Genomic DNA, 16,085 nt, shown 5'->3' on the forward strand with positions numbered 1-16,085 from the left:
CTAGACTTCCGTTATCGGAAACATTTCTAAAGTATACGGATGGATAAGTACATTCGAACAGTACTTTAAATTAGTTGAAAAAAATCTTGATGGAAGACACCAAAAGAGGCAATTAAAGTCACAAGCCGAAGAAGACCTACAAAAGCATGGGACTATAATGAAAAGTAGCGAAAAGACAAACACACAAGGCTTCAAAAAAACAAACACTGAGAAACACTATCACCATTAAACGAAATACGCTGAATTTGAAAATATTCAATTTTGTATGAAATCGCGTTTCAACAAATATAATAAACAGAGATACATACACTCATACTATTATATCATATAAAGATATGTAATACCTTTAATGATGTGGTATGAGCGCCAATGAAACAACTCTCTATCCGAAGGTCAGCAAGATAACAAAAAAGGACTCAAATGACTTGCGTAAAACAATTCAAACCGAAAAACCAACTGAATAGTCTATATCTCGTTCCCTTTTCACGAATGTGACTTAAAGAATTTGACAATTTACCGGGCTTATATAAATAATAAGATTAGCAACACGACGCTGCCATTTGTGGAATCTGCTTATCCTTCCTGAGCATCTGAGATCACCCCCAGTTTATTTTCGATCTACGAGTTTGAATGTCCCTCTGGTATCTTTCGCCCCTGTTCTATATTAAAAAAGAACGAGAAACGTTTCACTTTTGACACACAACTAGAAAATGACCTAGTAACCCTTATTATACATTTGAAGTGAAAAAATGTAAAAGCTTTTTCAAAAGTGACCAAAATAAACCCTGTTTAGTATAGATATTAATCAATGTAAAGAGCATTTTCCGGTATAAACACTTTACAAAGAAGTTATTAATAAACATGAGCGTGTATTTACATATAAACTTCCTTAACGTTGTATTAAAAATGTAGTTAGTAATTAATGAATTCGTAAAAATGACTTTATTGTTGAAATTCGTTATAGACCTATCCCGTTTGTTTATTGGAATATCATCACTCTTCACTATTTGCAACTGCGATAAAGGTATGTACAATAGAAATACAGAGGCGTAATATACTAGAGGGACATTTAAATTCATAAGTCGATTAATTTGATGTCCTACGGCTGTTTTTGCCAGACAAGCTTGGACCGTACTTGCCTGGCAAAATAGCCAAGTCAGAGTATTATCGGACTACTAGTCGAAAACCAATTGAATAGTTCGAGGCTATTACAGAAAAGACCAACAGACACGCAATAGTACATAAAAACACAACATAGAACACTAAAGAATGAGCAACACAAATCCCACCAAACACTGGGGGTGATCGCAGGTGCTTCGGAAATATAAACAGATCCAGCTCCATGTCTGGCAGCCGTCGTGTTGCTCATATTATTACAAACTAGGTATTATTATAAGTCTTATTCGGTAAGTCACATTCGGGAAGGGTACTAGATTGAAGTTACAACATTAATTAGGAATATATCTGCTACAAGTATCATCTGCCAAAACGGATATTCCAACTCGTCATGGGTTCCGCAAAACTTACGAAGTGATAATTTCAACTTCACTACTTAGAACTCTTGGTCTTAAAACTTCCTTGTGAGCATCTTTTTTGTCATAATGATTTGTTTTCAAGCAACCAACATTTTATCAAGATGTGCAGTCGAGATGTAATACAGACTTAACTATATCTGTTGTATCCTTTATTTGAAGTTCTATTGGATAGATACGTTTAATGAAGTCACTATATTCTCGCCGGGCTTTTTAATTCCATGTGTAGTTAAATTTTTAATTTTCAGAGAGTTCTTGATTAAGTGGTGGTCCGAAGGTTCTAACCACAACAATTTTCCAAAGGTCCGTACAATTGTGATATGTTGCAATATAAATAATAGTGAGAACCAGCAGATACAGAACCGACCGGGGAAAACTGATTATAAAAACTCCTGTTTCACGCGACATCTGAGTCGTATTTTAATTCAGACAATATTACATTAATTCAACGGAAAGTTTTAAAGACCAAACAAGGCTGAAACTATATATCATGGAAGGCGTGTTCTCTATGTTATCTTCTCCTAGGAGACGATATTAAGAATTGAACGATGGACAGTCAGTGCGTGAATGCTTCTTACTTCCTGATTGGAAGATATTACGAGACGTGAATAATCAAAGTTTATTGATTGGTTAGGACAATCCAAACCTAGTAAATGTCCTTCAATCCCGTAGAGTATCGGATTTGACCTCTCTATTTTAGCATTTAGATTTTGCCTGGTCATTAATCATATATATACTACTTCATAACGTGTGTCCTCACATGTGTGGTAAAATTTGTTGATTGATATTATAAATGAATTAATCTACAAAACGAGAACACTTCTTCCATTTTCATCAGCTAAGAGACGGCTAGCCTTTTTTGAAAGGCTAATACTTGTATTTTTATTTGATACATAAACTACAGGAACCATTCAAACCACCAATCTACGTTTAAACAACAGATTAATTTTGATAAACGTGGGTAGTCTTCTAGTACAATAATTAACACGTCAGTGTGGATTCGAAAAAAAACTCAATAATAAATGTAACTTGTAATTTCAAACTATAAAATTAAACTGAAAAAGTTTGAATTCCCTGTATATATCCTGACTTTTGAATGAATTACATGTACCAAGGTTTGCGAGTTGATTTATTTTGGCCCTTTATATTTGTAAAACTGTTACCTAATTCTTAACATGCTTTAGAATGGGGTTGCCTTGAAAGAAAGGTTCACCGGTCAGTCAGTTAGTCAGCGCGTCAATTTTTGTAGTTCACAGTTGCTTACTTATATTCTCTTCTGAATCATTAGAATGCAACCTTTATTATAGGTTTAATAAATCCATTATTTTCTAGTACATACATTATAAGTAAATGCCTGTATCAAGTCAGGAATATGACAGTTGCTATCCATTTATCCGTTTCATGTGTTTGGGCTTATGATTTTGCCATTTGATTAGGGACTTCCTTTTTTAATCTTACCCGGAGTTCGGTATTTTTGTGATTTTATTTGTTGATACATGTATATTGTGACATTTGTCAAAAGAAGATCTTCATTGATATCAATGTCACCATATGTCACCATGAGAAGAGTTTTCCGGTTGCTAGATAAGATTATACAAAAGTATATTTGTCATTGTGATAACAACAATACGATGATGATTTTTATACAACTTTGACTTTCACTGCAAAATGAAAGTAAATTTGATAATGACAGAACTATTGTCTTGCTACAATTAAGGATATTCGCCACACTGTTTCAAAATAACAAGCGTTAAAAAAGACTGTAAATTGATAGAATGTGTATGTATTGTATAGTATTAACTATACAAATCCTTCGATAAAGGAATTAAAAACGCCTACAAAATTAAGGCGTTTCCGAGATACATGTATCAGCGATTGAAAATTTTGCGGAAAATGTACATGTAAGAGTTTTCTCTTCAGAAATTTCACATACTTTACTTTAATTTTTGGCACCATTTTTCTTTCAAAAAGTATTAAAAATACATTAGATTGATTTTTTGAAAAATAAGGATTAGTGGGCATTTTTTTATCGGCACTTAATTGATAAAACTAGAGGACTCCGATTATCTGACAAAAAATCAAGAACAAAAGTAGAGAACATGCTTAAGCAACATACGGACCGCTCAAAGAGTTGTATGAATGGTTATTATCCTTTTGGCATTAACCAGAGGCATTCTCTTAATGTCCTTATTCTGATCGAACGCGGCTCCATACCATTTTGTCCAGGAGATAAATACGCGCATTTTCAATTATGAGTTTTTTAATTTGGTCATTAAAGAAGAAAAAAATTGTAAATTCTTATCTTTTTTTCAATTTGTCAGACTAAAATCTATGATTCGTGCTTTGATGAATTATTGTTTGAATTTCCAGCACATCGTGCAAAAGGGTTTGTTTGTCAATACACTCCAGTCTTGATTTATTTCTACCGTAAAATTCAATTTGTTTATAATACTTAAAGGCACCAATGAAACGGTAAAAATCCTAGAAAAAGCAGCATGTTGCTTGTGATTTAACAAAAAAAGCTAAATTAATAAACTTTTAAAAATAACGTAGTATGGCAAAATTTAAGATTACATAAATTTTAATTCCAGGTTTTAATTTAACATTTTACAATGAAAGTAAAACCTGGTCGGACGCCAAAGACTTCTGTTTCGTGAATGGTGGGATTCTAGAGACAGATGAAACTATCATAAAAACTGATCATGATTATACGAAAGAACATGTCAAACTATGGCTTGGTACTTTCAGTATGATTACTCCATGGGCAGGTGTGTTTGGTAAGTCTATTTGTTAGCAACTATAGTGAACTGACCGTATGACCAACCTGCATGCGCAGCGTCCTACAAAAAATGAATTCTCAATAGATATATATATATCAGAATACAGCAGTTATTGTTTAGTCATTTTTAACATTTTATCGCGAAATAGTACAGTTGAATCGTCACATACAAAGCACAAGGCTTAACCATGCAAACAAAACAATAAAAAGCAGAATCACAGTAAACTTCTTTTCTTTTTTTTTAAACTGATAAATAAAAAATGTTTTCGATTGTTTTATTTTAAAAACAAGAGGCTGTCAGAGTGATAACATATTGATTTTTTAATGATTCATTTGTATCATGGCATTTTTTTATATCAATAGGCAAAAAATCCTGAACGATAAAATTGAAACTTGTCAATATCGAACTTGACCTCCATTTTATAATCATTAGAAACAAGAAACTCGAATTCTGAAAAGATTTGGTTAAACATGAATATTTCATGAGTTAAAGCACGGACACGACTGTAAACATAATTGTTCATTCTTTTAAGAAGCGCAACTGAATGGCGAAAGTGAATATTGTCAATATCAAACTTGACATCTATTTTGAAATCGGTAACAACATATTCAGAAATCCGCGGTCAATAATAAATGATTATTTTTTCCCTTTTTTCTGGCGATATTGTTAAAATCAGGTAAACTGTTTTGAGAATACATTAGTTTTTTTTAATATTAGCTTCTATAATAAATATAATAACATTATTTGGTTTCGTTGTCCATGTATCAGTCTTTAGCAATAGCTACAAATTCATGATATACATGTACATGTATATATTCGTGTTTTTGCATTACTTATTAAGGCTGTTATTTGTGGAATGCGGATGGTAGAATTGAGTCGACAGGAAATGATTTTCAAAATAAGGAAGAATGCCAGATCCGCTGTCCACAATCAAATTATGAATTTTTTGTCTTCAAGGTAATTTAATAAATGTCTGAGTACCTAAGTTTTTATATGTTTTCGATAAAACGAAACAAAGCTTGAATCATGACAATGATTTGGCATAATACATGTTAAAGAATCTGTTCATTCTACCTGAGCACATGTACAATATATAGTTCCCCCATATTTTTCAGAATTCGATTTGCTTATTTTTAGCTCACCTTTCCGAAAGGTCAAGTAAGCTTTTCTCATCACTTGGCGTCCGTCGTCCGTCGTCGTTGTCGTCCGTTTACTTTTACAAAAATCATCTCCTCTAAAACCACTAGGCCAAATTAGATCTTTTGCAGGTTAAAAATGTTCATCAGGTTCATCTCTATCTGCTCTAAAAATTTTCAGATGAATCAGATAACCCATTGTTGGGTTGCTGTCCTTTAATATGTAATTTTAAGGAAATTTTGCAGTTTTTTTGGTTATTATCCTAAATATTATTATCAACTATAAACAGCAATAATGTTCCGCAAAGTACGATCTACAAATAGGACAACATGGAGCCTCTTGTCTTGACTATTGTTGTATATATATATATATATAGATAAAGATAAAACAAAACACGGATTTGGCATAATACATGTAAAAAACATGTCCATTCTAACCTGACCACATGTACAATAGTTCAATACTTTTGGCAGTGTTCATTTCGCTCATTTTTTTTTAACTGTTTTGTAGTCCGACGTGTTTTGTTCATAGTATCTGTGTTTCCTCGATGATTGTTGTTGACTGTCCCTTTAATGTATTATTCCTACGTTCTTGTTGCTTCTAGACATGAGAAGAAAATATGTGAAAATTGTTTCTCACTTGATGAGTATTAGATATTTAAGTTTCTACCCCATGGCCGTTATAAGAGACCGTTTACTATTTATCAGATGGTTGGGTCGATGCAAAATTGGGCGGGGCAAGCACTTTTTTTGTGTAAAGATTTGGATGGGCGAGATCTTTTTTTAATATGTATAGTGGATGGGCCTAAACTTGTTTTATATAGGGAAAGTATTGCTATAAATCTTGTCAGTGTCTATAGAAAATTTCTTTTGCAGACACAAAAAAATAATAATAAAAACAAAAATAACAATTTTAAGATGATTTCGGTGTATTTTTAAAAGAATAAATTCATGTAACATGAAAATACAACATCTTAAAACTTTGACCAACCGATAATTTTCACACGAATGAAGTTATCTCAATGTATTTAAGCTTCTAAAATTATAGTTGTTTGTAGCTTATGATGATCAATGCTTTAAAAAATATGTGATAACTTTAGAAATCGATTGGCATACTCACATATATTTCCTTATTTCAAAATGACAGTATAACTCCAGGAGCACATCTACATGTAATTAAAAAAAAAAGGAAAACTATTTTGTCTTCTTTAAATAATCGTACAAGATAAAATTGAGAATGGACATGGGGAATGTGTCAAAGAGACAACAACTCAACCAAAGAGCAGACAAAAGCCAGACCACCAATGGGGCGTCAATGCAGCGAGAAACTCCCGCACCTGGAGGCATTATTCAGCTAGTTTAGTGATAATGGAAGTCATACTAATATCCGAAATATACACAAGAAATTAAAACTAAAAATCATACAAGACTAACAAAGACTTGACTTGGGACAGGCAAAAAAAAGTAAGCATTGTTTTATTATATGGCTTAACTTATTCAATTAAGCATCACAATTTTTTTCAGTAATCATTAATGCAATTTCAATGAGACATTTTTAGGGGGAATCCTGCTACTGTTTTACTAGTGAGAAACTACCACATGATGAAATATCTCCAAAAAATTGCTCGGATTCTACTGAAACTGACTACGTCTTTATTTACAAGCGTAAGTAAAGTTCACATGCTCAAAATTGAAAAAAAAAATAGTTACGTATAATGCATAAGAAATTGATAAAATAAAAAAATTAGAATTAGAATAAATCTTATGAATTATTTTTTTTTATTTTAGTTATATAAACATTCTTTAACATCTGCTAGCTTTTTTTTAGATCTTTCCTTGTCAAGCATATACTATGGAGTAATTTTATTTATGTTTCCTTTTTGCCGAGCCTTCGTCTGTTGTCGAAAAAGCGGGACATAGCGATCCTACATTCCGTCGTCGGTGTCGTCAGCGGCGTCCACAAATATTCACTCTGTTATCAAAGTTTTTGAAATTTTTATAACTTTCTTAAACCATCCTGGATATGCACCAAATTGGACAGAAGCTTGTTTATGATGATCACAAGCTAGTATCTATAAGGACATTTTGTTAATTTTTTTTCCCTGTTTTCTATATTTTACTTATAAATGGTATAATTCTTCTTCCAGTTAACATTACATACAGTCTGCAATTAAAGTTTTGAAACATTTCTTAAGATTCATAAACTATCCTGGATGTTTACTAAACTTGGGCAGAAGCGTCTTATAATCAAGAGATTTTTGTTGAGCCTGCGATTAACAGCAAAAGTAAGCGAGACACTGGGTAACGCGGAACCCTACACATTTTTTTTTAAATTACGTTAATGCAATGTTAAACTATTTAGTTTCACCAATCTTATATAAACCAACAGAATAGTTGTTCTATTGGTTGAGGAAAGCAAAGTTTAAAACTGTTTACCTATTGGTTGAACTGCAAATGGATATCTAGATAGTTTGAAATATAACATTAATTTCTTTTTTTCCCAATTTGTAGAAAATATAGGACCAACTATCGATAGAGATTGGAATGATACTTATACTTGTATTACATTGGAGTGTAAGAATAGCGGCCGCCATCGCTTTTTTACTGCTGAAAACTGTGATTCCATGTATAATGCGCTATGTGGTAATGTTGGTTGTTGTATGGTTAAAGTGTATGCAATATTATAATGTTGTGAGAAATCAAGGACGTTTAAAATAATTAAAATTACAAAATCATGTCACATGTGCAGTTATAAACTACTGAAATTAAGATATTATAGAAACGTGGTATCAAGAATCGACATTACAGATACAGAATAGTCAAAAAGGAAAAAAATAATAATAAAACAACGAATTATAAAAGCTATAAATGAAGCAACAAGAAGCTTAATCACAACAATGATAGGAATTTCATTTTATAAAATTTACTGTTTGCAAAAGTATAAAAGAGGGACGAAAGATACCAAAGGGATAGTCAAACTCATAAATCTAAAACAAACTGACAACGCCATGGCTAAAAATGAAAAAGACAAACAGAAAAACAATAGTACACATGACACAACATAGAAAACTAAAGAATAAACAACACGAACCCCACCAAAACCTAGGGGTGATCTCAGGTGCTCCGGAAGGGTAAGCAGATCCTGCTCCACATGTGGTACCCGTCGTGTTGCTTAGGTAGCAATGCACAGTTAGGAGTTTAGTTTCGCATTTTGGCCCCTGTGGATTTTTCAAATAGGAAAGCTATTGTGTAATAAAATTAATTTTTAGACAGATGAGTGCTAATCCAGCCTTCAAAGATGGTTTATAAGTGCATCAAGATTATTTTTTACATGTTTTATGGGCTGTTTTCTGTTTGACAATCCGTATTTTCAAAGCTAGACCGGCCATCGGTCCAGAAATTAATGTACTGTTTACAAACACTCTTTTTCTACACGAAGTTTTTGACGCAATTTTACAAAAAAATTAGACGAAAGACATATGATTTTCATTGGATTTGCTAAATGATATATGTACACAGTTTCAGAAAAGGTATTACTTCAAGCGATTGAAATTCTACTTTTAGCCAAATTTTGGGGAAATATGTGACATCTTTCCCCCCCTTTTTGCAATATTTTATAACAAATAAATGCAGATTGTTGCCATGGATACCCCAAAAAGAAATTATATTTTACCATTTTATATACTGGATATAAAATCTATGGAAGATTCTGATTACATACATATGCCCATATATGACACAAACAGTAAGCTTGGTATTGCAAGAAAGCAATGAAAAGGGGATGGTAAAATTCATAAGGGCAAATTTTAGTATTTTTTCCTAACTGTTTATTGCTACCTTATGTGATTACAAATCCGGTAAATAGTCTAATTCGGTAGGTCACATTCATGAAAGGGAAGGGGATTGTAGTTACGACGTAAGGAACATATCCGATATCATTTGTGAAACGGTTATTCCATAACGGTCAACCAACTCGTGATGGCGTCCGTAAAATTTACGACGGGATGATTTCAACTTCACCATTTGGAACTCTTGGTTTAATAGCTTCCTTGTAAGCAGTAACCCTCTATCAAGAAAATCATGCATATAAATTATTCTAAATAATAGGGATTTTCTGGTAACTAACAGAAAACCCTTGCCGTTTTTGGCACAACCTTTTTGATTTTTTGGTCCTCGATGCTGTTCAACTTTGTACTCGTTTCGGCTTTCAAACTTTTGTATCTGGGCGTCACACGTAGGTCTTGTGTGGACAAAATACACTTCTGGCGTATTAACATTTTGAACTTGTTGCCTTTTGTTGGCTGTTGTTCTTGTGATTATTTGTCAATTGTGTTCTCCAATTTATTTATATTGTAGTCCTGTGTTGTCATTTTGATGTTATATTTCACATGGCCATAAAAGTGCGAGGCTTGGCATGCCACAAAACCAGGTTCAACCCACCATTTTTTCCTTTAAAAATGCCCTGTACCAAGTCAGGAATATGGCCATTGTTATATTATAGTACGTTTCTGTGTGTATTACATTATAACGTTGTGTCGTTTGTTTTCTCTTATTTTTTAGAGTAAATTCACATTGCGATAAGACGTGTCACGGAACTTGTCTATCCCAAATTCATGTATTTGGTTTTGATATTATATATATATGTTATATTTGTTATTCTCGTGGGATTTTGTCTATGTGTGTTACATTTTAGTGTTATTTCGTTGTTCTCCTCTTATATTTAATGCTTTTCCCTCGGTGTTAGTTTGTTACCCCGATTTTGTTATTTGTCCATGGATTTATGAGTTTTGAACAACGGTATACTACTTTTGCCTTTATTTATAGACACGTACCCTCTTCAACAGAAAGTATGTTTTTCTGATTTCATAACATTCTTTAATAAAATGTTTGTCTACCTTGTATTTCAGAAAATACGAAAAAAATATCTGCTATTAATTTTTATAACTCAACTAAATTCTGTGAGAATGAAGACAGCTACGTGAGATGGGACCCATCGTCATCATGTTCAAATTCTAAAGAAAGTTTTGACTCAAAATACTGGACCAGTATTACGCGTTCAAAACAAATGTTTCGTGTAACAGCTTATGGTAATTAAAGCGTATAATACTTCATCATTTGTATATACATTTGTATTTTTAAGGTCAGGAACATATTTTCCAGGATGAAAGCAAAGCACTTAATCAAAACTTTTACCGATGCCAAAACAGATAATTTAACAGAGGAAGCACATTCAACTAGTAGCATGATTTTCGTATTTGCAACATCTACATTTTTCTCTTATAACTATTAAAATAATAGTATTTGATAAAATTATAAAATAAAGGTGTATAGATTGATAAGGTCTGATTGTATTTCTTTTGATGAAAAGTGTGGAGATTGTTGTTATGCACTTAGGCAAGGTCAAACCAAAGGCAGGCTAGAAATATTCGAACTGGTATTTTCTTCTCCGCTAAACTCGCAGCATATACTAAAAAGGGCGGATTATTCCAAAAGAACATTAAAACTTGTAAAAGGTGGTAAAGAGTTATAAGTTAGAATAAACTGGCAACATCATGGCTAAAAATGAAAAACACAACATACAAAACTACGACAATCTTTTTCAAGTTTGATACATCAAACATTATTTTAGGAAAAAACAGAAATAAACGTTCTGTAGATTTTTTAATGAATGTTTATTTACTGAATGCGTATGAAAAATTCCAACTGATCGTTTAGCATACGCTCAATCAGCCTATGATATAGTCATTTCGAAATGTTTAAATGCATTTATTTTTTTCACTATACTACGACCATGACGACGGTCGCATTATTTTTTTTTTTATTTTTTCTTTAAATTGAAAAGTTACTATGGATATTTAACACGTTATAATGTATACTTTTAGATGAGAATATAACATTGATGCCGTCACAGTGTAAAGGAATTGAAACGTCTGAAGACGGAAATAAGTTTGTTGGACCATCATTTGTTAGCTGTAAACAGTTAAGGTCATTCTATTGTAGATATGGTACGTTTATACTTTGATAATTAAAACGACAAATGTTAAAGTTGACAACCAATAAGAAGTGGTATGAGAGCCAATGAGACATCTCTGCATCCACGTCACAATTTATAAAAGTGCACCATTATAGGTCAAAGCACGGTCTTCAACATGGAGCCTTCATGTTGGCTAACACCGATCAGCAAGATTTAAAGAGCACAAACAATGACTAGTTTAAATCCATTTAAACGAGAAAACCAATTGTCTATAATACTATATAAAAAAAACGAGAAACGAAAAAAATTAATACCACATCAACAAACGACAACTACTAAACATCAATTTCCTGACTTAGGACAGGCGCAAACAAAATAATGTAGTTGGTTTAAAATATTTAATATGTCCCACCCTTCAACCTTACCTGAAACAAAAGTGTAACATCACAACATAGAAAGACACACTATAAATTGTCAAATCGAATGGCTTAACTCAATCAAACAACACATTAACACAAACAAATGAAAAAAAAACACTAAACAAACAAATTTTATCTATGACACAAATAAATACAAAATCAATAAAAAAAAAAAAGAGATGATACGTTAAACAATTTCAGAAAATACAACCATAACCTTGATCAAATTTGTCAAACTGTCGCAAAATAGAATAATGTACATACTATATTAGGTAAATGAAAATATTTTTGTACAGTAACGGAGAACGGAAAAATATATATATACTTTTCTTTTCAATCAAAATAATTTTGTTGTTTATAGTACGAGAACAGGAATGAAACTGTATAGTCATACATGTACAAAACAATAATTACAGCTGGTATATATTAAAAATTGAGAGACGAGATATAACTTTAAATACGTAAACATTAGATAACAAAAAAGCCCTACAAATTGTATCAACAGGTCAAACTAAGACGAAAGCAGGATTTGATATTACAAGCAGTTACTGAAAGCTAGTTAAAGCGAAACACACTTAGTTACACTTAAAGGATTATTTTTTTGTCATGACAAGTTATATTGATTAGTTTCATCTCACATGGACTCAATTTTGTGAGTGTTAGATGATTTCCTCTAAGATTTAAAAATGTTTTGGTGCACTGTTGTTAAAAATATTGGTTTTAGTCGTGTTTTAAGTTTAATGAACACTGTCTGACATGGAACATCATCATGCATTTATGGACGGAATATAAGGGAGACAATTTCGTTTCCAAACTTAGCCTGGGAAGTGGAATCACAACTGAACTGTTTCCTTGTTGTGTTTGATTTAGAATATAATTAAGGGGTTTGTGCATCATATGCATTCTCTCATTCTCTTATATTTCTTATTTACTCCAAGGAAATTTTAAATTCAAACGGAAATCCCTGATCAAAGGGCAAAACCAAAATATGGAATTTAAAAATGTCATAATTTTTTTTTAAATGAAATCGTTTTAAAAGTAAATGGCCTTGCACATCTTACTACATGGATTTTATATAATTATGAAATAACTTACACACAGACTCACTACCACTGATAAACAGCACACCTAATGAATCACCAGGACACAATGTTACCATGGAACTGCCAGACAACGGTCATGTTACCCGTTACATTATACCAGGTACTACTAGTATTTATGCCGTATAGAAAAGAGTATCACAATTTTAATGTTGTGTGTTGTATGTCTGCTGAATACATGTTTTTATATTAAGACTTGTTTTTAATTATGATTTTTTTTTTATTAACGTCTGTATTTTTCAGTCTATGAAAAATAACATTCAAAATGTGGTGCACACTGAATACCCGTCATAGAGTGTTAATATTTAAAGTGTGCACAACATGTTGAGGTTATTTTGAAATTCCAAAAAAAAAATACAGGCATTCCTTATGATTAAATACTAAATTCCATTTTCAGGGAATAAATCATGAAAAAACTTGTAAGTCACATGATAAAATTATGATAGACAAAAATATACAGTCAATCAGAAGTCGTGTTTACTTACATCGAACATTAAATTATATAGAAATGAAATATGTTTTCTGTGCACAGTACTTGAATTACATTTACCGATCATGAAGTCTGAGAACTTTTGTTATCTTTGATTTGACAATATTTGGTTTATTATTTTAGTTGCGCTTTCATCGGTTTTTAATCACGTTTCCTCATGTTAATACTGTAAATAATAAAGTCGACAATGATATACCGCTGTTCAAAATTTAAAATTCATAATAAATATTGGAGGATGTGGTATGAGTGCCAATGAGACAACTCTCCATCCAAGTAACCATTTATAAAAAGTAAACCATTATAGGTCAAGGTACAGCCTTCAACATAGAGCCTTTGCACACGCCTAACACATAATCGATTTAGAGAAAACAAACCCGGGTTACATGAAACTTAGGAAATATTTCTTGTATACGTGTATCATGTAAACATTGTCGGGAAAGAGGATGATATCATGGTTTGTGTATGCCATGGAAGAGAGTAAATTTTATGTGATACATCTGCTTATATACATATAGGTCAATAGTCGGTGTCGATGAAAATGCATGCAGTTATTGAAATCAGAAATATGTATGTTGCACAAGCAAGGGTATAGCACTAAAATTAAGATCATTACAATGTTTTATCCTATACTGATCCGTCTTTGTACTTATTACAACAGTTTCCAGAAAATGTGATCTAATATATTATCAAATGTTTGGTTTTCAGGAGCTATAGCTGGAACTACTTTATTAGCCATTATTGTTGGAGTAGTGATTTTTGTGTTTAGACAAAGGTTAGTTAGTCAACTACGATTTTTACAGGAATTATCTGCTTAATCATATTTTTCAACATAACAAAGACATTGAATGCTTTACAGTTGTAACATATACGAAATATTAGAAGGTATGTTAGCATGTAGGGAAGTATAATGTTATGAACTTGAGTTACGACTCTTATGTTTAAGGCTGGACGACGCGATGCTTGCTTAAATTTGAATCATCTGCAGACACTTGCTTATATTTCTAATTGTGTTTCCAAAAATAACATTCTACTAGATTATAATTCATTCTTATAAATACTGGTTACATTCTATACACATGTTGAGACTAAAAGCAAGGTTTTTTAAACAAAACCCCCATCAGCAGGCAGTGCATATATAGTGAGATAGTTTTATCCGATGTGACCGAAATCTACCATACGTATACAGTGTTGGAACCAATTTAAAATGTTTTATTGAAAGGTCATTAAGATGATGTATGTTAAATGTGATGGCAGCTTTTTGTTTTGTTTTTGCAGATCAACTGAAAGAAAATCGGATGTAAGACAAGATGTGCAAAGGTCTAATAATGCAGAACAGATTGGACATGGAAAAAATCGAAATCGTTATTCCTACAGTGAAGTGAAAGTGGAGGGTAGTAATCAACACGTTAATATGATCGATAACGGAGACGATCAATACACAACAGGGACATCAGATGTATACGATCATTTGAATGAAAATAAAAACAGAAAAATAAAAACTGAGAACCCACATGCTATATACGATCACGCTATTGCAGACAATGCTGAACCTGATTACGACAGTACCAAACATGTAGTACCGACAAATCCAGATTACCAAGAAGTACGAATTGGTAGCAAAGAGGAAATCATCAAAGAGAAGCTTTAATTTTTCACTCAAACTGTGACTGAACTCCATAGAAACTAGTTTTTGATTTTATGCAAATGTAGGTTTATTTGCTTTTCCACGAATCACATTTGATTGAAAGTCGGAAGCACATACTTTTTTATACTGATTCAATAATAAAATAAAGCATACTGTTATGTGAAATTTCGTTGTAGGCTACATTATTTTATGCATAGATCTTTATATAGATTATACCGTTGGTTTTCCCGTTTGAATGATTTTACATTACTTATTTTTGGGGCACTGTACAGCTTGCTGTTCGGTTTGAGCCAAGGCTCCGTGTTGAGTCCGTACCTTAATTGACCTATAATGATTTACTTTTATAAATTGTAATTTTGGATGGAGATTTGTCTCATTGACCCTCATACTACATCTACCTATATCTATTATCTGTCAAAATAGGAAGGACCGATAACTCTGCATGGGAGATTAATTAATTTTGTAGTATACAAGAAAAACGGTGATCTCTATCTCAATTCCCATTCTCGTGAGTGTGTGTTGTATATATATATCATGATATTAAATAAATCTTTGCTAATAAAAACACAATGCATTTCCAAGATTTTTTTATTGTTGCTTTATTAAAATTGAGGAATGTGTCAAATAGACAACAACCCGACCACAGAACAGCAGAAGGTCACCAATAGATCTTCAATGCAGGGAGAAATTCCCGTACCTGGGGGCGTCCTTCAGCTGGCCCCTAAACATATACTAGTTCAATGACAATAAACGCCATACTAAACTCAAAATTATACACAAGAAACAAAAATTAAAGATAATACAAGACTAACAAAGGCCAGAGGCTCCTGACTTGGGTCAGGCGCAAAATTGCGGCGGGGCTAAACATGTTTATGAGAACTCAAACCTCCCCCTATACCTCTAGCCAGTGTAGAAAACTAAACGCATACAATGTAGCAATATGCACATTTAAATTCAATTCAAGAGAAGTCCGAGTCTGATGTCAGAAGATGTAACAAAACCAAATTAG

General features: G+C 32.3%; 1 protein-coding gene across 1 annotated transcript; it reads left to right on the forward strand.

Moving 5' to 3' along the window:
* Positions 1–871: 871 nt before the first annotated feature.
* LOC139498763 (uncharacterized) lies at positions 872–15,655 on the forward strand. The gene is made up of 10 exons (XM_071287299.1): positions 872–1,024; positions 4,124–4,309; positions 5,154–5,269; positions 7,008–7,113; positions 7,960–8,091; positions 10,356–10,535; positions 11,331–11,453; positions 12,943–13,044; positions 14,137–14,203; positions 14,707–15,655. The coding sequence occupies exons 1-10, from the start codon at positions 937–939 to the stop codon at positions 15,077–15,079; spliced, it is 1,473 nt and encodes a 490-aa protein (XP_071143400.1). The 5' UTR covers positions 872–936; the 3' UTR covers positions 15,080–15,655.
* Positions 15,656–16,085: the final 430 nt, after the last annotated feature.

This window comes from Mytilus edulis, chromosome 12, assembly GCF_963676685.1.
Source record: "Mytilus edulis chromosome 12, xbMytEdul2.2, whole genome shotgun sequence".
NCBI classification, from domain to species: Eukaryota; Metazoa; Mollusca; class Bivalvia; order Mytilida; family Mytilidae; genus Mytilus; species Mytilus edulis.

Bases quoted from the DNA above. Each gene is read 5' to 3' on its own strand.
- LOC139498763 (XM_071287299.1), top strand. From the start codon at position 937: ATGACTTTATTGTTGAAATTCGTTATAGACCTATCCCGTTTGTTTATT. The intron at 7,114-7,959 runs GTAAGTAAAGTT...CCCAATTTGTAG, and splicing joins CTACGTCTTTATTTACAAGC to AAAATATAGGACCAACTATC. The intron at 8,092-10,355 runs GTAATGTTGGTT...CTTGTATTTCAG, and splicing joins CATGTATAATGCGCTATGTG to AAAATACGAAAAAAATATCT.